Source organism: Dicentrarchus labrax, unplaced genomic scaffold (assembly GCF_905237075.1).
Source record: "Dicentrarchus labrax unplaced genomic scaffold, dlabrax2021, whole genome shotgun sequence".
NCBI lineage: Eukaryota > Metazoa > Chordata > Actinopteri > Moronidae > Dicentrarchus > Dicentrarchus labrax.
In genome coordinates, this window is record NW_026136718.1 from 21882701 (window position 1) to 21910549 (window position 27849).

General features: G+C 39.9%; 3 protein-coding genes across 3 annotated transcripts; all 3 read right to left on the reverse strand.

The window, feature by feature from the left end:
* Nucleotides 1-9332: 9332 nt before the first annotated feature.
* On the reverse strand, nucleotides 9333-11929 carry faslg (Fas ligand (TNF superfamily, member 6)). The gene is made up of 4 exons (XM_051377212.1): nucleotides 11637-11929; nucleotides 10972-11014; nucleotides 10800-10862; nucleotides 9333-10344 (listed from the first exon to the last, which is right to left on the reverse strand). The coding sequence occupies exons 1-4, from the start codon at nucleotides 11913-11915 to the stop codon at nucleotides 9926-9928; spliced, it is 804 nt and encodes a 267-aa protein (XP_051233172.1). The 5' UTR covers nucleotides 11916-11929; the 3' UTR covers nucleotides 9333-9925.
* si:dkey-86e18.1 (uncharacterized protein LOC557342 homolog) lies at nucleotides 11847-17239 on the reverse strand. Its single transcript, XM_051377211.1, has 6 exons — nucleotides 17077-17239; nucleotides 16820-16860; nucleotides 16542-16616; nucleotides 15766-15955; nucleotides 14280-14840; nucleotides 11847-12503 (listed from the first exon to the last, which is right to left on the reverse strand). Exons 1-5 carry the CDS (start codon nucleotides 17141-17143, stop codon nucleotides 14281-14283), a joined length of 933 nt encoding a protein of 310 aa, XP_051233171.1. The 5' UTR covers nucleotides 17144-17239; the 3' UTR covers nucleotides 11847-12503; nucleotide 14280.
* Nucleotides 17240-20447: 3208 nt separating this feature from the next.
* On the reverse strand, nucleotides 20448-26961 carry caiap (CARD- and ANK-containing Inflammasome Adaptor Protein). The gene is made up of 4 exons (XM_051376863.1): nucleotides 25363-26961; nucleotides 25069-25252; nucleotides 23129-23351; nucleotides 20448-23052 (listed from the first exon to the last, which is right to left on the reverse strand). Exons 1-4 carry the CDS (start codon nucleotides 26534-26536, stop codon nucleotides 22303-22305), a joined length of 2331 nt encoding a protein of 776 aa, XP_051232823.1. The 5' UTR covers nucleotides 26537-26961; the 3' UTR covers nucleotides 20448-22302.
* Nucleotides 26962-27849: the final 888 nt, after the last annotated feature.

The following is a 27849-nucleotide window of genomic DNA, read 5'->3' on the forward strand; positions in this document are numbered from 1 at the left end:
CCGTATTTCACAGTTGGGATGGTGTTCTCAGGCTTGTAAGCTTCCCCCTTTTTCCTCCAAACGTAATGATGGTCATTATGGCCAAACAGTTTGATTTTAGTTTCATCAGACCACAGGACATGTCTCCAAAAATTAAGGTCTTTGTCCCTGTGTGCATTTGCAAACTGTAATCTGGCTTTTTTTGGTTTCTTTTGGAGTAATGGCTTCTTCCTGGCAGAGTGGCCTTTCAGCCCATGTCGGTACAGTACTCGTTTCACTGTGGATAATGACACACTCTTACCAGCTTCAGCCAGCATCTTCACAAGGTCTTTTGCTTTTTTTCTTTGGTTGATATGTACATTTCGGACCAAAGCACATTCAACTCTGGGACACAGAACCCGTCTCCTTCCTGAGCAGTATGATGGCTGGACATTCCATGGTGTTTATACTTGCGTATAATTGTTTGAACAGATGAACGTGGCACCTTCAGGCATCTGGAAACTGCACCCAAGGATGAACCAGGTCAAGTCCACAATTCTCTTCCTGATATCTTGGCTGATTTCTTTTGACTTTCCCATGATGTTAAACAAAGAAGCAGTGTGTTTCAGGTGTGCCTTAAAATACAAATTATTTTAAAAATACACAATACAGACAGAGAATTGTATAAAAAGCTCCCTAAGCAGGAAGTAATCTGCTCAAAATTCATCCAAATAATTTATTTTACCCAAACTTCTGGCAGTTACTGAGTTCACTATTTGGGTTCATTGTAGAGTTTTGAATATGATGTGAAATAAAATAATAGTCACTTAGTCAGGGGTCGTCAGTGTACTAAATGATAGAAAACAGGTCCCTTAAGGAAAAAGGTTGGAAAATCACTGCCTTATATAACTGTTAAATATATCTTTATTTGAAGACATACCTTGAGCTTGGGGAAATTATGCATTAAACTATTTTCTGATATTTTACAGACTGAACAACTAATTGGAAAAAAATAACCAACATAAGGAACTAACTATTTTTTCTGTTTTCTGGCCTGTATAAAGATTTTAAGTGCTTGTTGTCTTGGCTTTTGGGTCAAGCATGGACCTTCATCAAGTGCTGGTGTGTAGGTGATGTGCCAGGTGGAGTGTAATAGGTATAGATGATACTTTGGCCCTCTCTGGTGGCATAAAGATGAATTGACGCTTTGGTGCAACATTAGTGAGTCCCATACATGCAGTTCTGTGACATCGTTTCTCTAGTTTCGAGCTTAGCTCTGACCACCTCTGGTTGAAGATGCATAACGATCTTTTTTGATACCAATTAGTGAAGGTTTCCAAAGTAGGAAAGGTTTTAGATTTACATATGATTTGTCCTCCTTTTGCAGCATGTGTACTTCTGTTTATCAATACTGGAGTACAGTATGATAGGAACATTAGCACTAGTGCATGGAGGAGATACCAACTTGAATACTTTGCTCATCAATATGTGATTGAAATGTTGAACCTTAATTTTTTTGAGCAGTGAAAAAACACAAAACAGTTACAACTGAACTTCAGTCTGTTTCTCTGGTGTCTCCTCAAACAACAGGTTGTGAAAGTGAAAAAAAACATGCAAAACACACAGAAAAGCAGTTATCTAATAAGATGATCTGAGCTGAATAGAGACAGTTTAAATTCTTGGTATAAATGACATTTAGGTCTGGTCTGCAGTGCTGACTATAGAGGTTAATAATGGCTGATCAGAACATTTATTAGGAGGATTTAGTTCAGGTCAAAGGTTGTATATTTTTGCATTAGAGTGTGTACATACAAATGTGACAGGAGTGAATTTCAAAGGTCCAAAAGTTAAAATGACAAAGGTGATGGGCAGATAAAAGCTCCTTTTTACACGTTTCTCACAAAATACACAACAACTACTTGGTCACTGTTAATCAGATGATCTTTTATGCATTTTAAAAATACTGTTAGCAGACTGAAATATGATAGGACTGCATCACCTTGCGTTAAAATACCAGTGATCTCAGTCAAACCTTTTTGTGTCTTAATACTAAATATAAGACCAACAGAGATATGGAAGGTATAAATTATCCTGTCCAATATTTATTATAGAGAAAAGGGAGACTGCTGTGATATGTAAGTTTACTGTAAAGGAGCAGGAGGATATGACAGAACATCATGTGCAGTTGAAATAATTTCTCTAGTTTCGAGCTTAGCTCTGACCACCTCTGGTTGAAGATACAAAACTATCTTTTCTGATACCATCTAGAGAAGGTTACCAAAGTACGAAAAGTTTAAGATTATCATATGATTTGTCCTCCTTTCTGCAGCATGTGTGCTTCTGTTTAGCAGTACAGGAGTACAGTATGATACGTACATCAACATTAGTGCAGTCATTTTCCACTCCTGCCAAACTCATTTTGGATGGTGAACAAATCATACTGTATGGTGAGGTTGTAGCAGCTGAAGCCCTTTGTGATACCAAACATGTGACTGAGCCTGGTATTGAATCTATGGCTGAAGTGGTATCTGACTTACTGCTCAAATAAATGAAGGGAACACTCAATCATCCCACTATAACACCACATCAGTTAAACTTCAGGGATATTATCTGTCTATTTCAGAAGCACAAGTGACTGTGAATCAATTTCACCTGCTTTGGTGCTAATGAAAGTGACAACAGATGCAATGGAGAAGCAAAAGCAAGCCAACCCCCAAAAAGGGAATGGTTTTGCATGTAGTGGTGATAGATAATTGCTATTTCCTAGTCCTGCCTGATTCTTCTCTAGTTTTCTGTTTCTCTAGTGTCACAGTGTCACTACTGGTAGCATGAGGCGGTACCTGCAGCCCAGTCAGGTCGCACAGGTAGTCCAGCTCACTCCAGGATGGCACATCCATACGTGTGGTCACAAGAAGGTTAGCTATGTCTCCCAGCAAGGTCTCAAGAGCATGAAGGAGATACCAGGAGACCGGACTTTACACAAGGAGAGCTGGACATGGCCGTAGGAGGGCCACAGCAGGACCGGTACCTGCTCCTTTGTGCCAGGAGGAACAGGAGGGTCACTGCCAGAGCCCTACAAACTGACCTCCAGCAGGCTACTGGTGTGCATGTTTCTGTCAGAAACAGGATCCATGAGGGTGGCATGAGGGCCAAACATCCTCTACTGGGACCTGTGCTCACAGCCCAGCACTGTGCTGCATTCACCAACCGGTGCATCTGACGCCACCAAGAACCATCACAGACTGTCCAGAAGCTCACTGATACCCTGATCCAGGCCTGGGAGGAGATCCCCCACAGGACTGGACAGGAGTGCATACAGGCACACAGGGGCCACACACACACTACTGACTCACATTATGAGTTACCGTGATGAAATTCACGCAAGTTGGACCAGAATGCAATTAAACATTTGTATCCCTTTTTTTCGGTGGCATTTTGATACCAGCCTTCAATGGGTTAATCATTTAGGTTTCCACTGACTATTATTTCACCATTTTGTTTCTGAACAGTGTACATCAGTAAAGATTTTCAATTTGTTCATCAAGATGTGATTGAAATGTTGAACCTTCATTTTTTTGAGCAGTGAATAAACTCAAAACAGTCACAACTGAACTTCAGTCTGTTTCTCTGGTGTCTCCTCAAACAACAGGTTGTGAAAGTGAAAAAAACATGCAAAACACACAGAAAAGCAGTTATCTAATAAGATGATCTGAGCTGAACAGAGAAAGTTAAAATTCTTGGTATAAATGACATTTAGGTCTGGTCTGCAGTGCTGACTGTAGAGGTTACAGTTTTTCTCAGTCGCTTTGGTGCATTTCTCACATCACTATTTACATTTGCACAACAGTTAATGCATTTCTCAAAACAATTAGTACAAACTGCAAAATTTAGTTGATAACCTGCAAAAGCGTGTCACTCAAAATGGAGAGCTCATTCCTCAAAAGCAAATATTCATGTCAATGAAAGTGTCAGTGTCATCAAGATGAAAAGTCATGACACCATTGTTTATGAACAAGATAGTCAAATGGCTTTGACATGTTTTCATTATGACAGTTTACTCTGTAAATGTTTTCCAATGCAAGAAAGTCAGATCTTGGTGACACTACCTGAAAATGCTCAAGACAGCACTATATACTATTTGCACAGCCACTACAGTAAAGTTAGACATTACTCTATTTAGTGAGGTAACTGAGTACAAGACACTGAATATGTATGTTTCACATTTTTACTGCATATGCTCTTTGCAATTCTAATTTGTTCACAGCATTGTGCAAAAGAAAAAAATACAACCTTATTTACAACAAACATAAACTCCCTTTGGGTAAACATTATTGCAGTACATATTGGAACTGAACATACAACATACATAGTACTGTAAATCATTCATGCACATCTAGACGTTTCTCTCTGTCTGGCCACATAGTTTCGTCTACATCACAGCGAATATCATCTCTTGCAATGCAGCGAGGAAAGTATCTCCTCGAGTGGCGAATCCACCCTCTGCAGGACTCTGCTGTGATGTCATTACATGCTGCATCCATGGCCACTAGCAGGGCCATTTGGGTATGTGGATGCCGGTCATATACCTTCCACCTCCAGGAAGAAAAAAAATCCTCTATTGGATTTAGGAATGGTGAGTAGGGAGGGAAATATTCCACCAGCATCCTATCATGTGCTGCAAACCACTGTCTGACGACATCTGAGTGGTGAAAATGCACATTATCCCAAACAACAGCATGCTTATTCAGATGGTCTCCAGTTAGACCCCTCTCATTCTCAGGGATTATGTCCCTGTAAAGAGTGTCTAAAAAAGTCAGCAGATGTTGTGTGTTGTATGGACCAAGACCAGGGATATGGGTGAGGACGTTTTCTGAGATGGCTGCACACATAATAATATTCCCTCCTCGTTGGCCTGGGACATCAATGGTTGCTCTCTGTCCAATGCGATTCCTTCCACGTCTTCTACCTTTTGCCAGAATGAAACCCGCCTCATCAAGGTATATGAATGGGTGCAGCGGTTCCCTGGAATACAGCTCCAGTACACGCTTTATTACAGAAGAGGGAGCGAGAAAACAACAACTTTTCCTGTGTAACATAATGCATTTTGGACAACATATTGTACAGTATGCACTGTGAATACACATACACAGAACTGTCATGTAAGTGTAGTGCATGACACTACACAAAGTAAACAGTTTACAGCACTGAACATTAGAGTATGCATAGAACACATACATGTTTTACCTGTACATACTGGTGATGGATCTCCTTCACTCTGTCGCTGTTCCGTTCAAATGGCACATTGTACAATTGTTTCATGTGCATTTCATTTCTCCTGAGCACTCTGTCAATTGTAGCGATTGAAACAGATTCAATATTCCCAAAGACGTTGTCATCCTCTATAACAGCACTCTGTATCTCTCTCAACCTTATGGCATTGTTTGCAATCACCATTGCACAAATGGCTTGCTCTTGTTGCGGAGTAAAAAGGGGCCCTCTTCCACCTCTGCAAGGTTGTCTTGCAATCCTATGTGGTGCAGAGTAAAATTACAGTAAATATGGCAAATCTTTACTGTAACACTACTGTACACTACAATACACTAAATCTGTGATGCTGTAAAGCTGTAAGTCTAAATGTAAAATGAAAAAAGTGACAAGTTCTTGTCCCATTGCAATCTTCATGTATGACACAATGACAGTAGTGCAGTGCAGATTGTTTGGTGCTCAATTACTGTCCATTTATACACACCTGTTCTCCTGACGAAATGTTTGAATAATTGAATTTACAGTGGTTCTCCCAACATTTGGCTGCACCCTTCGACCAGCCTCAGCCATTGTGAGGCCATGATTGACAACATGATCCACAATTGTAGCCCTGATTTCATCAGGAATCCGCCTATGTACTTGGCCTCTTCTTCCTCTTCCCCTGTTTTGTCCCCGTCCCCTTCCCCTTCCTCCCCGCACCCTCACCCCTCTTCCATGAGGCTGACCTTCCATTTCTGTGTTACAGCATTGTAGAAATGGTACACACTATGTCCTGCTTGGTTCACATATGCTTGTGAAGTGGGGGTTTATGGGCTTCAGCTCTGAGTGATTGTAGAGAAGTGGCTTATCATTGGTTGCAACTAATGCTTCACACACCCCTTCTCATCAGTGGAAGCTGAGGTTCACCTGAGAGAAATTGTTCAATTTAGGAGACATTTTCAGGAAAAAAAAATTGGCTTGACAGATTTTGACAACTGGTTCAACATTTTTGTATGTACTGTCTCAAGCAATGAAATGAGGACTACTAGTTTTATATGGAATGACTATTCAGCATTCACAAGTATAGTTAATTTTGACTGACATGACTTAAGCAAATGATAATGTTATAAAACAGCAGAGAGTTGTATGAAAGCAATTGATGCATGTCCAAAAGCATTTGCAATTTGTTGGAAGGAATGAGAAACTGCTGCTCTGATGTGCTCAAAAGACTAAATGTTGTGGAGGTTGAACTAACTGTTGTGCAAATGTTAACAGTGATGTGAGAAATGCACCAAAGCGACTGAGAAAAACTGTAATAATGGCTGATCAGAACATTCATTAGGAGGATTTAGTCCAGTTCAAAGGGTGTATATTTTTGCATTAGAGTGTGTACATACAAATGTGACAGGTGGGATTTCAAAGGGTCCTTTTTACACATTTCTCACAAAATAAACAACAACTTCTTGGTCACTGTTAATCAGATGACATGTGATGTGACAGGAACTCTTCTTCTTTTATGCATTTTAATAGTACTGTTAGGAGACGGCACTGAAACACGACGGGACTGCATCATCTTGACTTAAAATACCAGTGATCTCAGTCAAACCTTTTAGTGTTTTAATACTAAATAAAAGACAGCCAGAGGTTAGGACAGTTGGAAGTTGGAATAATTGGTCTTTCAGATAAAACCTTTTTTTCTTCCTTTGTGTCTTACAGCTGTGGCCTTGCAGTTGTATTGAATGCAGTTCATTAAATATTTGATAGATGGTGCTAAAGAAAAGGTGGAGATGGTACTCAGCACGTGTCACTTGTCAATCTGAGAGACTCTTACTCACAAAAATATGTTACACCCATATGTGACTGTTGAACAGCTCATTTTGAGCCCACGGCACCAGGCCTGCTCCACTCGTCTAGTTTCAGGCTTTCCAGTACACGTTGCAACCTGGCTGCAGCATTAGTGGCTGAGCGATAAAGTCGTCTCTAAGTCTGCATTCCAGTTCTAGGTGCTGGATGGGGTTGAACTCAGTACAGGTGTTCAGGTGAAGGTACCAGTCAAGTTCTTTGTCTAAAACATCACAGTATGATGTCGCATTAAGATTCCCTTAAGAGCCTTGAAAGCGTATTTTCTCAATCACCTCCTTACTATGCGTCACTAAGATCCTACACAAACAGACTATATTCTGACAAGGTGTAGATATACGTTTGTCCTGTTTTCCATCAGAGATTTCAGTATTTCTGTTTTTTTTTCTGAGCTCGTCTCACTGGTTTCAAGTGGGTGGAGCTCAGTCATGTACTCCAATGCACAAAACAGAATTTGATGAAGAATCTGATGACAGTTGGTGGGTTGTTGGGTCCCTGCACCCAAATGTGATAAAACTCAACCACGCAGGCCTGGTGAAGCAGACTAACCAGCGTTAAACAATACTTTGATGTTATTCATTTCATCAGGAATATTTAATGTTGTAGAGAAATACTTAAGTTTGAAACCCAATTGTTGGGTAGTTTCAACTGAAACTAAGAAACTAACCAGGAACAAAAACCAGGCCCAGAGTACACAGATGTATCTAGAAAGGGGTGTCCACATACTTTTTCCACTACCATATAACTGGAGGCTTTGTGACATTTTACCAAGGCAAAAACTCTGAATTGTGTTTCCGTTGAATACAACAAGAGAACTAACTTTAAAGGATATGTTTAAACTTTCAAAGGTGCCTCAAAACAATACTCACATGCCCAAACACAGATCAGCCATATCATTTCATTATTATCAAAAGTGGTCCAAGGAAGGAAAAGCAGTGAACCGGAGACAGGGTCATTGCCGGCCAAGGCTCAGTGATGCACGTGGGGAGCAAAGGCAAGCTGCTGGAGGCTGTTTGATGCTTTGGGCAACGTTCTGCTGAGAAACCTTAGGGCAACACGTACTTTGGTGGCAAAAGGGGGACCAATATTAGGCAGGTGGTCATAATGTTATGGCTGATCAGTGTATGTACATTGAAGCAAATTTGGTTGCTGTCATTGTTTTCTACTCTCCATACTGGCTCAGTAGAGAGCCTATGGGTATCTTAGAAAGTTACAGTTTTTTCCAAATTAAAAAGTACAAATAGACTCTTTATTCTGTCATATTAGTTTTGTTGAACATTGGCGCAAAAAGGACCTTGAGCTCTTACATTGTATTAAGGAGGGATTGCTTCACAGCCAGTATGAACAGGGTGAACAATAACCATTTGACTGTGCATAGGCATGCCAGTGTTGTTTTTTAAACCTATACCCATTGAATCAGTGTTTCAAATCGATGTTTATGCGTATTATGAAAATGAGCCATGGCCCAGAGATTTTCTGCGAGACTTACTTTATTAAACTTTATGCAAATGTTGCAACAGTGTTGTTATGTTACATTTCATGTTCAGATGCTTTATGTGATTGCTTTGCAAAAATTATTTACCTTACATTTGGTGAAAACCGCAGCAAATATCTTGCAGCTATGTACAGGTATCTTATTGATCTAATTTTGTGGTATTAAACTTCAACAGGAAGCCTATTCAGTGTGGCTTTCACATATTATGGTCTGACTAAGCTCAGGCAAGTGAACTTATTTATCAAATGGATATTTGTGTAGTCTCAAAGGATTACAACATTAAACACAGTTCATCAAGATACAATTTAAAGCCCTCGCAGGTCATGAGACTAAAATGAACATTTAAATGAAAAGTTTATCACGTGAATAAAAAGAAGCACAGACTCTTTCACAAAAATCAACCTGCACACAGGCAGGACCCTCGCGATTTTCACACAGGAAGGAAACGCACGTCAAACCAGCTTCTGTTTTGTCCCCCCCCATCTGTGCCCAGCCTGCACATCTTCTCGCGTTCAACTAACGAATGTTTGTGGTGTACAGAAAAAGAAACAGTGCAATGAGGGTGTTAAACTGCAACATTGCAAGTGCACTGTCTTGTGGTCTGTAAACTCAATTAAACTTTTAATCAAGGAGAAAAAGTATTTTTCTTCCTGACATTTGAGCTACTTTTGAGAGTTTAACTACATCCACAAAAAAACAAATCAGGTTCTGTGTTAGACTTCTGCTGCACCTCAGTGGAATATATGGAAATCAGTTTCATTGTCAGGAGGAGAACCCCATTTGAGTAGGTGTCTTTATCTCAATACTTTCCAGTGGTCATGAACAAAACTCATGTAGGTGTTTATGGCATGACAGACTACTCAAAAATACAACACTTTCAGATTTAATCATGACCAAAAACATTTCCTTGTTTCACAAAATGAAAATCAACTTAAATTATCTCTTTATTTACTTAAAAACAACCACCATTTAACACCTTTTAACTTCATAAGCACACATTTAGACATCAGATCCACACTAGAATAAATATTTTTAAAGATGCTACCACTATATCATTGCATTAGTGTTAACTGACTCTCTCAACTTGTATAAAAGGCACAATATTTTTTTATGTATATGGGTGGACACTTCAATTCACTTCACCAAAGCTGGCAATAAAGCATGTATTTCTCTTGGCTTTGACATTACAGACCATTTCATATTATGATATTCAGTGCAGTTATTATATGACAGGAATCACATTCAACTTATAGTAATCATTTGGGTAAAGTGATGAGTAAGATTCTGCCTGAGACAGCAGTTTACATTCTTTCAGTGGAGTAAAATTAATATACACAAGCAAAAAAAAAGCCAATGACCCCCAACTCTTCAGACCTTGTAGAGACCAAAGAAGTTGGCATAATGTGCATGGCTAAGATAAATAGGGTGTGATACATTCACAAGGACTTTGTCGTATTTCTGCAGCTGCAGGGCAGAGCCGAGGTAACTCTCTGTGGTCCAGGCGTGTCCCAGCTGCTTGGAGCAGAAACCTGCTCTGTGGGCCTCCATCAGGGTCAGAGGTGAGGGACGCCCTTCTCTCCTCACAAACACTGTATGAACAAACGAGGATGTAGGGGAACAGTCCCTAAAGATCAACTCCACTCGTGAGTAAACGTGATAGAGACCGGTCTCATTGACTTGCAGAGCGCCATCTTCAAACCGGTAAGCCGCTCCTCCAGAGGTGAACGCCCGACCAGCCTGTGACTCCCATCGCAAAGTCTTGGAGAATCTGTCTTTTTCAATACGCCCTGCAAATGGACAGAAATTATATCGTTCAGTCTATTTTGAGACCACGGGTGCCACCTCAATTTGGTTAACACATTCATAAAGATGAATTTAAATTTTTTTTAAAGTGTTAAGTGTTAAAGAACAGGACTTAATGTATTGATCAGTAAAAAACAGGCTTAAGTTAAAATAACGGGAAAATATGTGAAGATTGGGAGATAAAACAATTTATTGATTTATGATGATAGATATTTTTATTCAACGCTTTTCTAATGTGCCACAATAATGTAATGTTTTTGAGTTGAAATATCCTTATTTGTGGGCTTTTCCAAGATATTTATATTTGTTGTTTGCCACCCCTTAAAGTCTCCAGGCCACCCTTGTGCCACCCCATGAATATTTCTCTAGTGCCAACCCTGTTATGTAGAATAGAGTATCTCACAGTATGGGTTATATTTTTATTATTATGTTAGGTTACCTATCACGTGCGCTGCAGGTCTGTCGTCCTTGTCTTCTTCTTTTGACTGAGGTTCATAGATACCTGAAACAACCGTCAGATTAGAGTCACATCACCTCCTCTTTTCCTTTATTGGGAACATTTTCTTTATGTTTGGAATAATTTGTGCGTGGGGAAACATGTTTACACTTACCAATTTGCTTCTGAGGCACACTAAAGTCCGTCTCAGGTTTCACCTTTAGTGAAAGAAAAGAGAAACAGAGGAATCTCAATACCACATCACACATCAGAAGCGGTGCAATCTTCTGCGAGCCCTCTCAGCACAAGTCAGAGAGAGAGAGGATATCCTGTCTCACTGGACTGGTGACCACAGATGGAACGATTTAGTCCTTGGTTTGCATTTTTAAATGTCAGAGCAGAGCTGAGGTATATGGACTCTTGTTGACTGATGGCAAAGTATCAAATTAATTATTAAACTTTGCAGTGCTGTGTTAACTTTCCAGCTTGGTTTTCCACTCTCCCACCTTACACCTCCCTAACACCCCCCAGCAAATGAGCAAGAAGTCACACCTTTTTTTTGTTGGCCCCATTAAAACCGTACATGAAGCAAGCATTTCACACAAAGTAAAACTATTAGTCTTGACATTATTATTTATTGGCATCCACTGCTCAATTATAACTTATTTTTTCAGTCATCACTAAATACTTCTTGACCTGCTTCTAATATTCTGCACCCTACTGTCACATCTGTTTTTAACCTCAATTCCTTTTCCACACTTCCATAGTCATTATTAGCTGATTAATTCAGTAGAGACTCACTGAATTCATCTCTGCCCATCACACCCAGTGGAACCTTACCTCTTTAATCTCTCTCAGTTCTTTCTGCATTTTGAAGATCTGGTAGGCTTCTAATCCCAGGGCCGCAAACACAAGCAGGAATAACATCAGCACGACCAGGGCTGCCCCGGGGCTAACTCCCATACAGCCCCGGCTCTTCCCACGGCTCCTCACCCTCTCCTGGGCAGGCGGGAAGGCCCAGCATGGTACAAGACTTGGTGGCTGGGCAGAGTGCTGTGGACCTCCGCCTCCATCCACAAGGAACACCTGTGGGAACGGGTAGCTCTGGTCACAGCTCATGGTGCAGGTCCTGCCGTGAGACAAATGGTTTGTGCATCTGTTGCCTCTGCACGAAGGAGGTGTCTACTTTTTGTACCTCTGACTTAAAAAACCAAGCTTCAGCTGTCAAGACTAACCACCCACAGGTTCCTCCCACATCATACCGTGGACTGCAGACAAGTTACTTATCATAAACTCACACAAGAAACTATCTACCCATCCATCTATCACTCTCTTCTGATCTGCACTGCTGCATGGCATTTATTTATAACTACAGAACTTTATTACACTTTGGCTTTTTTTTAAAGTTCAACATTGTCTTTGCACTGTGGACTACACACCTTACAAAACTGCAGCTATGTCTAAAGGAAGAGGTTTCAGCTGACCCAACCTCACTCACCACCATCATGTCATCCACAGTGAGAGACCTTTTCACAAATTCCACAAAAGGAAAAGACTGAGTAATAACAAATACAGTCACCTGCAGCTTTTGAGATGACTCTATACAACCTGACATGTGGCCCACTAAGATACTTTTTAATGTTTCACAACGCAATTTCTTCTTTCATTCTGGGGTGTCACAGTGCCTCTTCAAATCTGGACCACCTCCTGAAAAAAAAAAAAAAAAATAACTATATATATATATATATACACACACACTACTCACAAAAAGTTAGGGATATTCCACTTTTGGGTGAAATTTATGGAAAATGTAAAAAGTTGATGCTACAGTGATATTATATCATGAAAGTAGGGCATTTAAGTAGAAGGTCAAATGAAGATCACCTGGAAAGGTTATAGTGCATTTTATGTACATTCTGAAATTTCATCCGAAAGCCGAATATCCCTAGCTTTTTGTGAGTAGTGTATATATATTTATCTTTAGTATTCAAACAGGTCAAAACTGCTTTATTATTCAAATGTATTATTGTTGCATATTAGTCTTTATGAGGCACAGCGTGTTAGTAAACAGTGATACAGCAGTTTCAATAGCACATAGCGTATTCTTAGTGGGAAGATGCTGTTGCCACATGAAAAGAACATATGTGTCTGCTTTCCTGCTGGCTGCTTGTGAAGAAGTTGGTAGCGAGAGACAGCGATACTTTACAGGGGTGAGAATTAACCCTAACCGATACCTCAGAAATGAGCTTACAGGAAAGCCGAACATGCTCACCGCTTTCCTGACAGCTTGGTGAGGAGCTAATTTCATTGTGGTCTTTTTTTTGACACATTTGGTTTGTTTCCTAGGATACAGAGCAATTACACTCCTCCTTCATTGTGGTTCAACAGTTTCCAGACATCATAAGCTTAATCAAGATAGAGATATGTTTAATATTATTTGGCACTGTTAAGTGGGCTTTGGTAGTTTTTGATAAAGGGCAGCTTTCCAACCGCATAGAAAGATGCCCTTGGAAAGGAGTTGCAAGAAATAACCAGCTGTACAGCTGAGCGGGCTGCTGTAGTGCCATATCATGCAGTAAGACTTTGGCAAACAGCTTCTTTGTGAAGCTAAGTCAGTGTTGTATATTGCTGTAAATTGCAATGGTAATTTAGGGTTTTGTGTGTATTTTGGTAAATGCAAAGGCCTCGGCTCCGTCCACTATTGTATAAGTTTCGTTTTGGTTCTCCAGGCCCCTGCAGAGGCAAAGGGAAACACACCTTGCAGTGTGCATTCAGAGCTCTAACTAAAAGGGTAACTGCGTCAAAGTTAACCAAAAACTGCGCATGGTGTCTGCACTCTACAAGCTGATGTGTCTGTTTCCCAGAAGTGTCATGCTGAAAGCGGTCCTCGCAGCAGCAGTGGCAGTACAGAGTAGGTTAAGTGGGAGGGTGGGGTTTTGGGGTCTAACCAGGCTATGTTCAGTGTTGCTGCTCTAGTTAATGTAATGAGACTAAAATGAATCACTGACTCAGCAAGTATCTCTACCAATAACTGTCTGTTTCTCACACAGTCTCCCTGCTTTCTGTTGCATAATGGAGGTAGTTGTGGTCATGATGACTGATTGCACAAATAGAGTAGTGCCTGAAAATTACATTGAATTTCTGATTACTCAAGCCTTTCTTGCAAACATAGCTTTTCCCTTATGTAGCTCAAAGTGGGGCTTCAATTCAATATCAAACCTGAGTTTCCCTCAATGACATAATGACAAATCATGATTCACAGTCCTTGTGTCGGGAAGAATAAGTTGCATTTTTTACAAAAATCTGTCACATCTTAAATATTACAGAAATTGTAGGCCTCATTATACTAATATGCTGCGCTAACAATTTTCTGTCCATATGACCGTCCACCACAGGAAGCTTCTGAATGAACACCAAGCAATGAGAGGATCCATAAAGCATTTCATTGTTATGCGTTATATTTATATAGTTATATCAAAATACATCATGTGTCACACTCCTCATCAGAAGAAGAATAACAGTCTAGTCCCAGGACATGACCCGTCCTCCCCTCTGTTGTCCCAGTGTTGAATGATTTCCCAGGTATCCTCTCTGCTGCTTTACAGTCTGACTTGCGGTCTTGGGCGGGGCTTTTCTGTCCAACGACACATCCCATTGCTGCCTTGTCATCCTTCTCTGTGTCTGTGCTCTGGGTTGAAAATGTTTTCCTTAATGAAGCGTTAACGAGGTTTGGCAGGCCAGACTGCAGCACCCTGGCTAGGCTCTGTGTTTGAGAGGACCCTGTCTGAGTGGACGGCCCCCTGAACGCAGCAGCGGCCACCGCCAGCCTTGTATGATCGAAGGAGAGGGGCTGGTCCTGGTCTGTACAGACTCTCTCTGAGGTTCCTGAGATGTGGGGGAAGGGGCTTTGAAACCTGGTCTGTGAAATGCTGAGAGGTCTCTCTGAGGTTTTGCGACATCCTGTCCAACTGCAGGCCCACTCACTTTCACCATCTCTGCACTGACTGCTACTATCAGGCGACTCATAGGGCCGAGGGTTTTTCGCTGTAAGTGAGAGTGAAGATACACAAAGAGATGAAATGTCGGCGACTGGTGTCTTTAAGGAACAGTTCATCCAAAATGAAACAGAAACATATAATAGGACATTAGAAGTAATTAATTAAGGTTATACAGTTGTATAATGTTTTCTTATAAGTATTTTCTTCTGGACGTTCCCAAAATTATTTGGAAAAAAAATATTATATAAAATATTTTGTGTACAGGCAGTGCTCTGAAGTTCTGGATTATTAATAAAACCATAAAACTACTCCGAACAGTGCTCTCAATAAACATTGGATCCAATAGTTAATCAATTTTATGCACTCCCAAGGCTCTCCTGCTTCAGTTATCTGACAGACGAGTCTACTGCCTTCATGCGTGTCTTGGAAACTCTAAATAAATTACTGTAAATACAAATTGTTGCATTTCCAAAAAGAAAAAAAAATTGTTTTTTGGTCAGTTTCTAGGATCAGGTGGAACAGAGCTGCTGGCGGAATGAAGAGAATTTCCCAAAACCAGGGCCCAATAAAAATGAAATATCCAAATACATAGTGAATCTGAAATTGATATTTTGAGAAGAATTTAATTTACTGGCTTGAAGATGTTATCTAATATCCCCTCTGTGTGTGCCAATGTCACATCTTGCTGTCATCCAATATTCCCAACATTCCCATTACCCGTTCCCATTTGTTTCTACCTCTTCATTGGAATATTTAACTACGCTAAACATGAAGCCACTTGTAATTCTGGTAACTTGCAATGTGTGATCCTGGCACACAACCATCACCTGTATACTGACTAATATTTATGTTGATTAAAAAGATTCTTGATTATGATTCTTTAAAAGAGAGTCCAAACAGGACGATGTTGGCTAACACATGTTTTTACTGTCTGTATGACATTAGGTACAACATTAATCAAACACACTGACCGATACTTGGAGACTCTTGTGTGTCTGCTCTCCTCTTGCAGTATGCCCGAGGAGTCCATGGGTTATGTTTACAGGAGGGGTCGAGGACTCGTAGTTTGGCGATGAAGCTTTTGTACTCTCTCTCTAAAGCCTCAATGTGTAGCTGGAACTCTGCGATCTTCCTCTCTGGGTAATGAGACAGCTGCGACTGCTAAGAGGGAAAAGACAAAAACAGATATCATTAAACATTAAGCAGGGGGTTTATTATCACTGGAAACCATCTAGAACAGCGGTTCCCAACCTTTTTTCTTAAAGGACCCCTTTACTATAATTAAGTTAAAACTGACTAAGTGACATATTTTATGTATATTTCATATTCAATGCATAACAATAACAGTAAGGAACAACTGATAAACTAAACAATGAACACAAAAACTGCAGAAAGTTTGTGTATAATGAGCAATTCGGATGAATGAATCTGAATGAGCAGATTATTTCCTGTTTTCCTGATATTTTTAGAAACTTTTTCTGTCTACATACATTCATTGTTTTATTAGCTCTTAAAGATCTTAAATAATAATCTAAAACTTTAAAAATAGCAATTTAATTTAATTTTCTTCACATAAATGAACAGATTGCTGAGATATAGACCTACTGTTTCTAAGTTGTAAGTTAACTTAAAATCAAGAAGGCCTCGCGACCCCCTGTGAAGCTCTGGCGACCCCTACTGGGGGTCCCGACCCATTGGTTGGGAACCACTGATCTAGAATATCCATTTTACACATTAAGTCACTTACCTGCAAGTAATACTCAATTTCATTCTTGATGCTGGGGATCCACTTTTTCACAGAGGAAGTTGAATTAAGAGTAGACTGTGAAGACAAATGTTGGCTGTAACAAGCTGGTCCGAGTGGCACTGAACGTTAAGTGACATAATGACAACAATTATAACGTTGTTTATTACCAGCTTTAATGACAACAATTATAACGTTGTTTATTACCAGCTTTAATGACAACAATTATAACGTTGTTTATTACCAGCTTTAATGACAACAATTATAACGTTGTTTATTACCAGCTTGGGTCTCCGCTCATGTATGTCTTTGAGCCGTCCCTCTGTACATGAAACATTGAAAGAAAACATTAGTTCAAGGTGCATTGAAGAGCTTAGTTTCTAGAGATTTTCTCATTTCAACCAGTGTTACTATAACAACTATGAGTTAGCATCGCTGCGGCTAACAGCTAGTTAGCTGTGTGTGCAGGCAGCAGAGTGTTTTTATCGGACAAACATTAATTCAACGACAGTGTATGTTGTGGCTACGAGCTGCGTACCCTCTCTCTCCTTCTGAAGCCACAGTCTGTTCAGTCTCCCCTGCTGCTTCTCCTCGTTTCTAGCCATTTCACCTTTACTCCACAGAAAGAGAGACAGGAACAAGCCCCGCGCAGGCAAAACAATGTCACGTGACACATAGTAGTAGCCGCCACGTGAAGTTAAGCTACCGCGAGATCCGGACGTCATCTACAGTCCACTTAAACACGTGGGAAAGTTTTTTTCTTTTTTCTGCTTTCTATGTAGAAATAACTCAAAGCAGTTATAAACAATGAAATTAAAGCTGCAAGCAGCGTTGAGCGGGACCTCGCACCCCACCCAACTCGGGGCATGCTGCGGCCGCATCGCGTGCCGTCGTAACACTTGGGGACCACAACATGAAAATGTCACGTAAATCAGCTCAAAATCGCCACACAGCGCTTACCACCTGTTGCCGGAAGGTGGCGCTATCACTATGTCTTAATATTGTCATGTAGACAAGTTCAGGGCGGGACTGTTGTAACACACGTGAAGTTTCATTGAGATTGGACCACGTACGCTGAAGTGATGAGGACGTGTTCAGGGCGAGACTGTTACAGAATATATGAAGTTCACTGGAGATTGGACATTGCACACTGAAGTTATGAGTGGCATTTCATGGCGAATCCGCTGAATTTGACAAGTCGTCACTGGCACGGTCATTTCACGTAACGCAGCACAAAATCGCCATGCAGCGCTTACCACCTGTTGCCAGAAGGTGGCGCTATCACTATGTCTGAATATTGTCATGTAGACAAGTTCAGGGTGGGACTGTTGTCAAACACGTGAAGTTTCATTGAGATTGGATCATGTACGCTGAAGTTATGAGGACGTGTTCAGGGTGGGACTGTACACTGAAGTTGAGTACTATCTGTTTATGGTGAATGGTCGAAATTCAACGCAACGCCACGGGTACGCCGTTTGACGGAATGTCGCAAATAGCACAACTTTTAATCATGAATGTCTTTAGATTGCGCTGATTAAATTGGAAGTTGATCCGATAAATTCCCTAGGAGGAGTTCGTTCAAATACAAGGCAAAAAATCACAGAAAATGAGCACGGAATGAAAAATGGCTGACTTTGATGCCAAGCCACGGACACGCCGTTTGACGGAATGTCGTAATTAGCACAACTTTTAATCATGAATGACTTTAGATTGTGCTGATTAAATTTGAAGTAGATCCGATAAATTCCCTAGGAGGAGTTCGTTCAAATAAAACGCGAAAAGTTCACCGAAAGTGAAACTTTAAATCAAAATGGCCGACTTCCTGTGGGGTTTCGGGTATGAGTCCAAGAGGCTTTTTTGTACGTCCTGGCATGTTACACGTGGCTACCGAGTTTCATACATATCGGTGAAATGTGGCACTGGGGCTGCTGTTTTTTTATCCTGTAGGGGGCGCTACACACACGACAAACACGATTTTTGGTATGTGAGCTTCCAGCACTACTCTACACGTGCCCTGTGAATTTCATATTCATAACTATTACGGTCTCCGCACAGTGATTTATCCTGCCACCAGAGCGCCACCCAGTGGCCTGATTTTTTTTCCTTTTTTGGTGAGCCTCAGGGAGCCATGGGCAAGCATCCTACCAAGTTTCATTTTAATCACACGTGCCGTTGCAGAGATATAAACTTCTTCATTTTAAAGAGCGCTACCTAGTGGTAATGGTCTGAAATTGTGCACGGTGCCTAAGGAGGACATGTGGAACTATGCACCCAAGTTTGGTGTCAATCGAACATACCAATGTTAAGAAATGGTCCTCTTCCTTTTTTGACGAAAAATCCACAGGAAGTGCTAATGTTATAGCGTGCTTATTGTTTGAAATTTCAAAAATGTTAAAATTACTTTTTTTGCCAGGGCGGTCCCCAGGTGCTAGGTGAAAAAATTTGTGTTAATCGGACAAAGCGTGTCGGAGGAACACGAAAAAGTAGTTTAAGGACATTTCGTGCTCTAACAAAAAAAAATTCTAGGCGGAAGTGGGCGGGGCCTATATGGAGGGATTCAGCTCCATTCACCGAACGCGTGGATACCAGTTTTTTGAATGTGCGACAAACTATGCAGAAGTTATTAGCCTAAACGCATTTTTTATGATAGTAGCGCCACCTACTGGCCAACCCGAAAGCGACGCATAGAATATAAAATTTTTCACCAGGCCTGACCACTTTGCCAAATAAAATTGACTTTTCGTATATGTTCAGGGGGGCAAAAACGCAATCAAAAGTGCTAAAAATAATAATAAGTAAGAAGAAACATAGCAAAAACAATAGGGACCTCCAGCGGTCGCTTGCGAGGTCCCTAATAAAATGACATATAGTTTTAAAGGTTTGCCTCTCATGTAGCCTTTTATCATTACTGCACTCACATTACATAATGAAGCGTTTTAGCTATCAGCTATTCATTCAGTCATTGTGGGCCAGACTCAGTTTTTAGAGCCACGGTAATCTGACCTCATGTTACCTTACATAAAAGCAATTCCAGTGAGTTAATTGCATTACATGTGTTAATCTGATGCTTTTGTCCAAAGGGATTTACAATAAGTAGACACCCCCAAAATTGCAAGAATCTTGCAAGTAGCCTACATCAACTCCCTCAAATATGCTGAACTGTGCTAAGTACTGAAGTGCTACATGTAGAAGATAATAAGTCAATAAGAGTTATTTATTTATTCATTTATGTTTTTTTTATGGACCAGGGAGCTTTGGGCCATTTCTTCCTCTTCGCCATGATTTGTTCCTGTTGCAAATTGAATCGTCATTGTTCTGCAAAGCGTAACTGTCAGAATTTTAAAATGCTGGAATTGATTGAAACACAGAATTAGTTGAATGTCATCTACATAGCTGTGGTAGGAAAAGCCATATGAGTGAATGACAGAGCTAAGTGACTTGGACCACGTCCGATCCGGCCCCTGCACCTTGCCCCTTCCCACTCTCACTTTGTGTGTTTGCATCGATGCAGCTACAAACTGCAAAGTGCATCACTTCTGATGTGTCCGGGTCGAAAGAAACGCCTACATACCAACAATTTGTGCCATGTGGTTATTTCCAAAGAATAACTGATACGTTGCTTTACCTGAAACAGACGTTTAATAGATTATTTTGTGGCGGAGGTGTTTTGGGGAATAAACATGCAGTTGTGGATGCGAAAAAACAGTTGTTGCTTTTATATACAAATTAAGTTATTATTATTGTCATTAATAACAACCGTATTATTATTAATAATAATCATGATATTAATAATGATAATACCATATCATTATTATTTGACTTGATTGCTTATGTTGTGCAGTTTCATGGAGCATGGAAAAATCAAGGATCCAATCAGTTCAAGAACATCAAATTAAAAATGCAGTCAAATAAGAGTGGGAGTGAGGTTTTATTTATTTATGTGACTTGAAACAAACTAGCTGAAGTCTGAAATCTTTACCAGAATCAGAATCAGAATCAGATTTATTGCCAGGTAGGTTTTTACACATACGAGGAATTCGTCTTGGTGCAGTGGAGCATAAAATATACAATCACACAAAAATATACAAATCACACAACAATCACACACAAAAAATAGTACCTCTAAAATGTGAATAAATAAAGATAAGAAACTGTACAGAAAACAGGAGTGCATTAATGCAATGCATATATACAGGGTGGGTTTAAGAGTCAGTGTCAGTGAGGGATCTCACAATGTGTGTGTGTGTGTGTGTGTGTTTTCTAACATTATTAAATAGCCGTTACCACTCATACCTAAAACCAATGTTAATCAAGTGATTAATCAAATTTGAGTTTAAATTTGTAAAATATGTTTAAGAAATGATGATCAAATTGCTCACTGTCACTAACTAAATTGATTAATTTTATTTTTATGTAGTTTCATCATTAAAATCCAAAACTAATCATTTAATTTATTGATAACTGACCACTGAAAAGGTATTTCCATGACACCCTCTCATGTCAATACAATGGAATCTGACAGCAATGTCTAGGAAAATCATGGCGTTTTGGTTTTTGATCTTTCTGAGGTACTTATATGGTATTTCTTTCTGCGTAATGTTTTTTGCATTCCTTTAAAACATGTTTTATATAATATGAAGCATTTTCTGATGCCAGACATTGATTCAGAACATAACAGACATGGAAAGTAATGAGGGGGATGCAAAATAATTCAGAGGAACTGCAAATGTTGCCTGCGTGAAGAAACACAAAACTAGATGCCAAAAAAAGTCCCACGTGGTCTTCTCAGGGTAGCCAGTGGTTTTGGTTTTGGTGTCAGTTGATTTCTGTTCGGTCTTTTTATCAACAATCAGAGAGGAAGAAACACATCATAGGAACGGCAGATACACATCTCCAGCAGATCTGCCTGATCAGCACATTGCATTATTTTTTGCTGATAACGGGTATGTGAAATAAAGAATAAGATCTCTTTATAAGCATATTTTTTAACCACTGGGCAATGACACATGGCAACTACAGCAAAGCCAGAAAACACAGCACCGAACATCACAACATTGTACATGTGAATATATGCAAAGTGTAAATAAACAAAATTAAATGTACTCAACACGAAGTGACATTGTTGACCCTGTTGTATCACCAAAATCATAAGAATTCATAAACTGGAGATCATGACTGTCTGTGCATAACTTCACGGTAACCCATCCAACGGTTATTGAGAGATTTCAGTGTGGACCAACCAACTGACTAATAGACTAAACTTAAAATGAATATACTAAATATAATCTTTTAGACTGAAAGTGGCCATCATGCAGCAGTGTAGTGGTGCCTGGAGAAGTGGGTATTCTCTTAATTTATGCCCTAGTTTTTGAAGTGGTCCATCATGTGTATACAGAGTTTTTCTTTTGCTATAAGATTCATGGCTACTTTGTATGAAGAGGACAGTGTGATACTGACCCAAAAAAAATAAATCTTCTTTCTCCATTCAACCCTTTCATTGAGATCTGTTTCCGAACTTTTATCTGCTTCACTGTTCACGAACACTAGGATAGTTTTGGACATTACTACATACTTGCTTCATTACCCGAAAGATAAAAGACCTCAACACCAAATATTGCTCTCTATGCTAATGTCCAAACAAGAATAATGTATTTCATGCAATTGTTTCTGTTATTTACCTTTATTTATTTTACCTTTCACATATGTTGCAAGGTTTGAGATGTGATATTAGTTCCTGTTATTTACTCTCTTGACTTTTCTCCCTTTATTTGATAAGAAACATCTTTCTCATGAGTAAAGTTACAATGTCCTCATGTTCTGGTGTATCTCCACTCTGTGCCACCTGCAGTGGTGTTTTCCCCACATTATTGGTAGCTTGCAGATTCACTTTTTTCCGCCGTCCCATGTGCCCAGCCTGGCCCCAGTTTACAAGCCTCCTCACTACCTCCTGGTGTCCGCCTCGCACAGCACAGTGCAGAGGAGTGTCTTTATTGTGATCTGTGCTGTTGATCTTTGCCCCGGCCTCCAGCAGCAGCACCGTCACACCATCGTGGCCTTTCTCAGCTGCAGCATGAAGTGACGTTTTCCTCCATGCATTCCTCTCGTCTATCCCCTTGTTGTTGAGTAACTGTAGAAGTGCTGAAACCACGCTGGTGTGCCCACCAGCAGCTGCGTAATGGAGAGGCGTGGAGCCATCCATGTCTTTAGCCCCTCCCTTTGCCTTGTTGGACAACAGTGAAGTGACAGCATCCACTTTCCCCTCCATGGCAGCCAGGTGGAGGGCAGCTTTTTTCTCATTATCAGTGGTGTTTGGGTTGGCTTTGGCCGACAGCAGTAAGTCTACCACACAGCTTTCTCCCTTGGAAGAGGCTGCCCAGTGCAAGGCTGTCCTCCCCAGCTTGTCTTTGACCCCTGGGTCTGCTTTGCCTTGAAGAAGCTGGGTCACTGTGTCTGCATGGCCCTGCTGACTGGCTATATGCAGTGGGGTTAACCCATCCTGGGCTACTGCATTTACCTAAAGAAATGACACACAATCCTCAGTCTCTACAAACATGAACATCTACGAAATGACCAGCTAGTTTGACGATTACCTGTGCTCCAGCTCTTAACAGCAGATCCACTAATTCGGGCCTATTGTACTGAGCTGCCAGGTGTAGAGGGATTTGGGCTTTAGGTCCAGTAATGTTGGGGTCTATTCCCTTTTCCAGCAATGTCTGCACTATGGACACACTGCCACTGTGGACAGCCAGGTGCAACGCTGAGGAGAGGTCGGATAAAGTAGCATCCAGTTTGGCCTGTTTTACTACTAGCACTCTGAAATGACAAAGAGGTCATTATTTAAGATGAACTGGACAACACAGAAAAAAGGCTGACTCAAAGTAAATACGATAAATTGAGCAAGCAGCTTATGCTATCCAACAAAATCATATTGGACAAGGTAAATTGTGGACACATATAAAGACAAACATGATCATAATCTGCAGTAATGGACATATAGAATATCTGACACTAAGAAGGATATGGCCATTATACCCACCATATTTGTGTCATTGTGTCATTGTACTGTACGTTCTGTTCCTCCTGGGACCCAGCCCACTGACTTGTGTCCTCTGTAGTGGACATTTGGTTCATATGAATAACCTTATACTCTTTTGAGCTATTGATCCCTGTTGCACTGTAAAGAGGATATCCTGGGCTTTCCTGTGATATGTCATTTGATAGGCTGGGATGCTGGGAACTTTCTCTTTCTTTCTCTTCAATTGGACGGCACATTTTATTAAAAGAGGAGAGGTGAATCCACTATTTTTGCAATGATAATCACATATATATTTTCTTGTTTATTATCATGTCAGGATATATATTCTGTTCTTAAAGCAATTAAATTATTTTTGTTTTGAAATAATAGCCCTTTTGTGAATATTAACTGTAGTGAACACCAGGACCATCTTTATTAACTTAATGACTCCACATTATTGGAACTGAAGCAGACATGAATGTTTACAAGATAACTGAGGGCGATCCAGATTTGAAACTGTCAGATGACGACAGAGATGGGGATGAGTTTGAACCTGTGAGAGATTTTGAAGAAGAAGAGGAAGAAGAAGAGACACAGAAGAGAAACAGACAGGGACAAGCAAGCAAAACCTTGTCCTCTGTGGACCAGGAGTAGCACATTTTTTTTATTCAGATCTAGTGGTTAGCCACTGTTGATATTCATGGTAAAAGAAAAATACTACATGTTTTGTTTCACAAACCCCTTCGAGGTTAATTATGCGTCAGTGACTCTTAAATTTTAAATATTTAAGTTTGGATTTTTTCACACTAAACTGGTCCTGAGGTCCACTGCGGTGGGTATGCAATAAAATTTAAAATAAATAAAATAAAAACAAAAATTGTAAGATGTTTTTTTAACCAACAAAAGGTAGGAAATCACAAAAAAGAGAAATTGGATGAAACTTCTTTGGTTCCCAGTAGGACATGTCATGGTTTGTTGCTGTCTGCTAAAATCAAATCAAACAGTGTGTAACATTTAACAATATATCAAACCAGTGCCCCCTGGTGGTTATTTAAAAAGAACACTGACTTGCATAACCCTGTCGTGTATGCAAGGCTAAAAAATTACATATTTATTCTTATATATTCACATATAGACTTTAAATTCTGCCATCAAATATGTGTGGTTGCTTTTTTCTGTCTTGTCTATTTTTATTTTTTGATTTTTTTGTCATATTTGTTACTCATATTTGGGACCTTGATGGGTTGGTTATGTGCTTTCAACAGAAGGCCTATGTTTATGTCTTAAAGTGTATTGAGTCGGTAGAAATGTTCTTTTTATTTTATTTGTGTAATTGGTCTTTATGTATCTAACTCTCTTTAATTTATTAATAATATAATAATAATTAAATAAATGATAAAATAATAATAATATATTTTTCAAACATTAGAAGATAATAATAATAACCTGTGGCTATCAGATTCCCTCTATATGATTGTTTAGAAGAGCAACATTCAGCCCTAGTTGCACAGCTACCTGAAGACGTCAGTGTGCCCCAGCTCAGCTGACAGTAGGAGAGGAGTGTACCCCTGTTTGTCTAACATGTTCACATTTGCACCGCTGTCTATGAGAACGGTCGCCACTCCACTGTGGTTCTGTTTAACAGCTGAGAAGAGTGCAGGACCCAGTGCTTCTTCACTCAGAGCTCCTCTGGCATTACCTGTGGTTTAAACAAAATAAGCTGTGAGCTTGTATGTTTGTAGCTTCAGGCCTCATTTATGTTCTCATAAAAGAAATCTTATATGAGCAAGATGTTAAATAAAGACTCACCAAGCAGCAGGCGGAGAATTGATTCATCATTGAGCTTAATGGCTTCATTTATAACATCACAGTCAACTTTAGCCCCTGCGTTTAGAAGGACAGTCACTGTTTTCTCATTGTTCCGGGAAACTGCATAAAACAGAGCTGTTTTTTTATGGTGGTTTCTTGCATCAGGAGCGGCCCCGCCTTGCAGCAGCATCTCAGCTAGCCTCCAGTTATCTTCCATGGCTGCCATGTGAAGAAACATGTCCTTTGTGTGGCTCTCAGACTGCTTGGCCTCCTCCTTCGCCAGGACTTTCACAGAATTCAGGTGGTCATTTTCTGATGACAGGTGAACAGAGGTTTTGCCTTGTAGATCCAGAGTGTAGATGGGGGCCCCGGCTTGTATGAGGGCCTTGACTATCTCTGTGTGACCTCTGCTGGCGGCTCTATGTAGAGCTGTATGACCTTTATTATCCTGTAGGTCCAGTCTGGCTCCTTTACGGACCAAGAGCTCAATGATGGACAGGTGACCGTACTCAGCAGCTACATGTAACAGAGTCTCACTGGAGGAGTTGACTGAGTTGATATCAGTGTCCTCTAACAGCTCCTCCAGCAGTATTACCTCCCCACCTGTGGCAATCATGTGGATGAGATTATCTGCTTTACTTTGCGTTGGTTTATGCTTCTCTGATTTTGGCACAATGCTTCTGTCTTCCTTTTCAGGGATAGATTTCTTAGTTTTGTTGGTGGCAAATAAAGTATGTGTCCCCTGAGTGACCACTCTGTCAATTATTTTGTCCATCCCCTCCTGGTCCCTCTCCAGCAAATATCCAATCAGCTGTCTCCTGGAGTCTCGAATACGTTTGTTCACACCACCCAAATAGGTCTTGATTTGTTGATAGAGGTCAGGTTCTGCCAGCATAAGACATGGATGGAAGAACTTCCGGCATGCCCTTTCACCTCTGGCCTCTAGGATGTCCAGCACCCTGGAGTTTTGATCTTTGCGAGTCCTCATGGTTAAGACGATGGATCTCTTTGCTGCTGTAACGACCCCCTCTGTGACAAGAAGATCCAGGAGCTCCTCGGTATGGGAGATCCCATAAACTAGATCCCTTCTCTTTTCCCGGATTACATCCACAGCATAAGGGTTGATATAGTTTGATGCTGCCTGAGCATCAAAACCCTTGAGTATTTTAATCATTTTAAATATTCCGAGAAACTAAAGGTTTTGTTTAGCCTTCACACCTAGCAAGTCATTGTTGTAACTTGTGGTTCTGTTTGTGTGTGTGGTTTCTACCTCATTGTGAAACACCTCGCCCTGGCAACAAAATGCAGACAGAAACCATTCAGATCTGTTCAGGGCAACCTGCCCTTTGTCAGATTATGTGACCAACTAACATTTTTAGTTTTCTTTGAATGCAGCATGGGAGTTATGACAGAAGTACTTTTTTGTTATTAAACTTTGTCATTAAAATAATGACAATGTTTCTTCTGAGCTTGTCTTGTTTTACGTCATTTTAGTTTTATTTATTTATTAATTTGAATCTTATTTTGTAAACAGTGTTTTTTACAACAGTATTATCAGGAGAGGTGAACACTTGAAATGTAGTTGTTTCAAGATAACCTTAACCTAAAGCAATTGTATTTTATCAATTTGATTGATAAAATTGTAATATTGAATTATATTATTTAATTGCTATTACTAATATCTATTTGTAGTTAGTTGAGGTAAAGATAGTCCTGGTCCTAACTTTGGGTAGTTTAATCTGTAACACTGCATTATATTTTACAAGATGGTAATATAGGCTATTATGTATGTAACATAGTAGAATGAAGTAGAATAAGTAGCATAGAAAGGAATTATTCAAGTAAAGTACAGGTTGCTACCTCAAAAACCTACAATTACAGTGATGTAGTCTTGACAACTGATTTATATTAAATTTATTTTAATGTCAGATTAGATAGATTTAGACATTAGGAGTTCATTGCTGTTTTTCAGTGTATATATATACCAATTCAATTCGAATCTGTTCTGTTTTATTTAATTTTTTACATCCAATAGGATTTGTTTTGTTGCCGCTGTAATCCTTTCATTGATTTGCCCTTGGTAAAGTCTCCTTATTAATGCAGAGATTATAGAGTCGATTCACTTCCCGTAATACACGCCTCCTCAGTCGTGACGTAGATCTTCCGAGCGTTCCCTCTCCTAATATGGTAGTGAAGGACTCCGCTTTCCGGAATGATGTCATGCTGCCCCTAGTTTGAGAAATCAGAACAGGTTAAAGCAGATCATAATTAAACATAACTAAAGAATAAGGACAAAGCTAAACCCACATCATCAATTTCATTAATTGGTTTATCATCAAAAATCAAAAATTAAATAATGGATATCGAATTAATTTAATTTCATTGTTTATGAATTTATATTTAGAAAAAAAGATATATTTATGTGTCAAACTATGTTGGAAAAATCTTCCATATTGGTTTATAAAAAAAGATAAAGACAAACACAAA

Excerpts from the sequence above, each read along its gene's own strand:
- caiap (XM_051376863.1), bottom strand. The coding sequence starts at position 26,536 with ATGATTAAAATACTCAAGGGTTTTGATGCTCAGGCAGCATCAAACTAT. Across the intron at positions 23,352-25,068 it reads GGGCACACTGACGTCTTCAG|AGTGCTAGTAGTAAAACAGG; the intron begins GTAGCTGTGCAA and ends TTGTCATTTCAG. Across the intron at positions 23,053-23,128 it reads TGTTAAGAGCTGGAGCACAG|GTAAATGCAGTAGCCCAGGA; the intron begins GTAATCGTCAAA and ends TCATTTCTTTAG.
- faslg (XM_051377212.1), bottom strand. The coding sequence starts at position 11,915 with ATGAGCTGTGACCAGAGCTACCCGTTCCCACAGGTGTTCCTTGTGGAT. Across the intron at positions 10,863-10,971 it reads TGTGCCTCAGAAGCAAATTG|GTATCTATGAACCTCAGTCA; the intron begins GTAAGTGTAAAC and ends CGGTTGTTTCAG. Across the intron at positions 10,345-10,799 it reads ACCTGCAGCGCACGTGATAG|GGCGTATTGAAAAAGACAGA; the intron begins GTAACCTAACAT and ends GTCCATTTGCAG.
- si:dkey-86e18.1 (XM_051377211.1), bottom strand. The coding sequence starts at position 17,143 with ATGGCTAGAAACGAGGAGAAGCAGCAGGGGAGACTGAACAGACTGTGG. Across the intron at positions 16,617-16,819 it reads ATGAGCGGAGACCCAAGCTG|TCTACTCTTAATTCAACTTC; the intron begins GTAATAAACAAC and ends TTGTCTTCACAG. Across the intron at positions 14,841-15,765 it reads ACAAGAGTCTCCAAGTATCG|CGAAAAACCCTCGGCCCTAT; the intron begins GTCAGTGTGTTT and ends TCTCACTTACAG.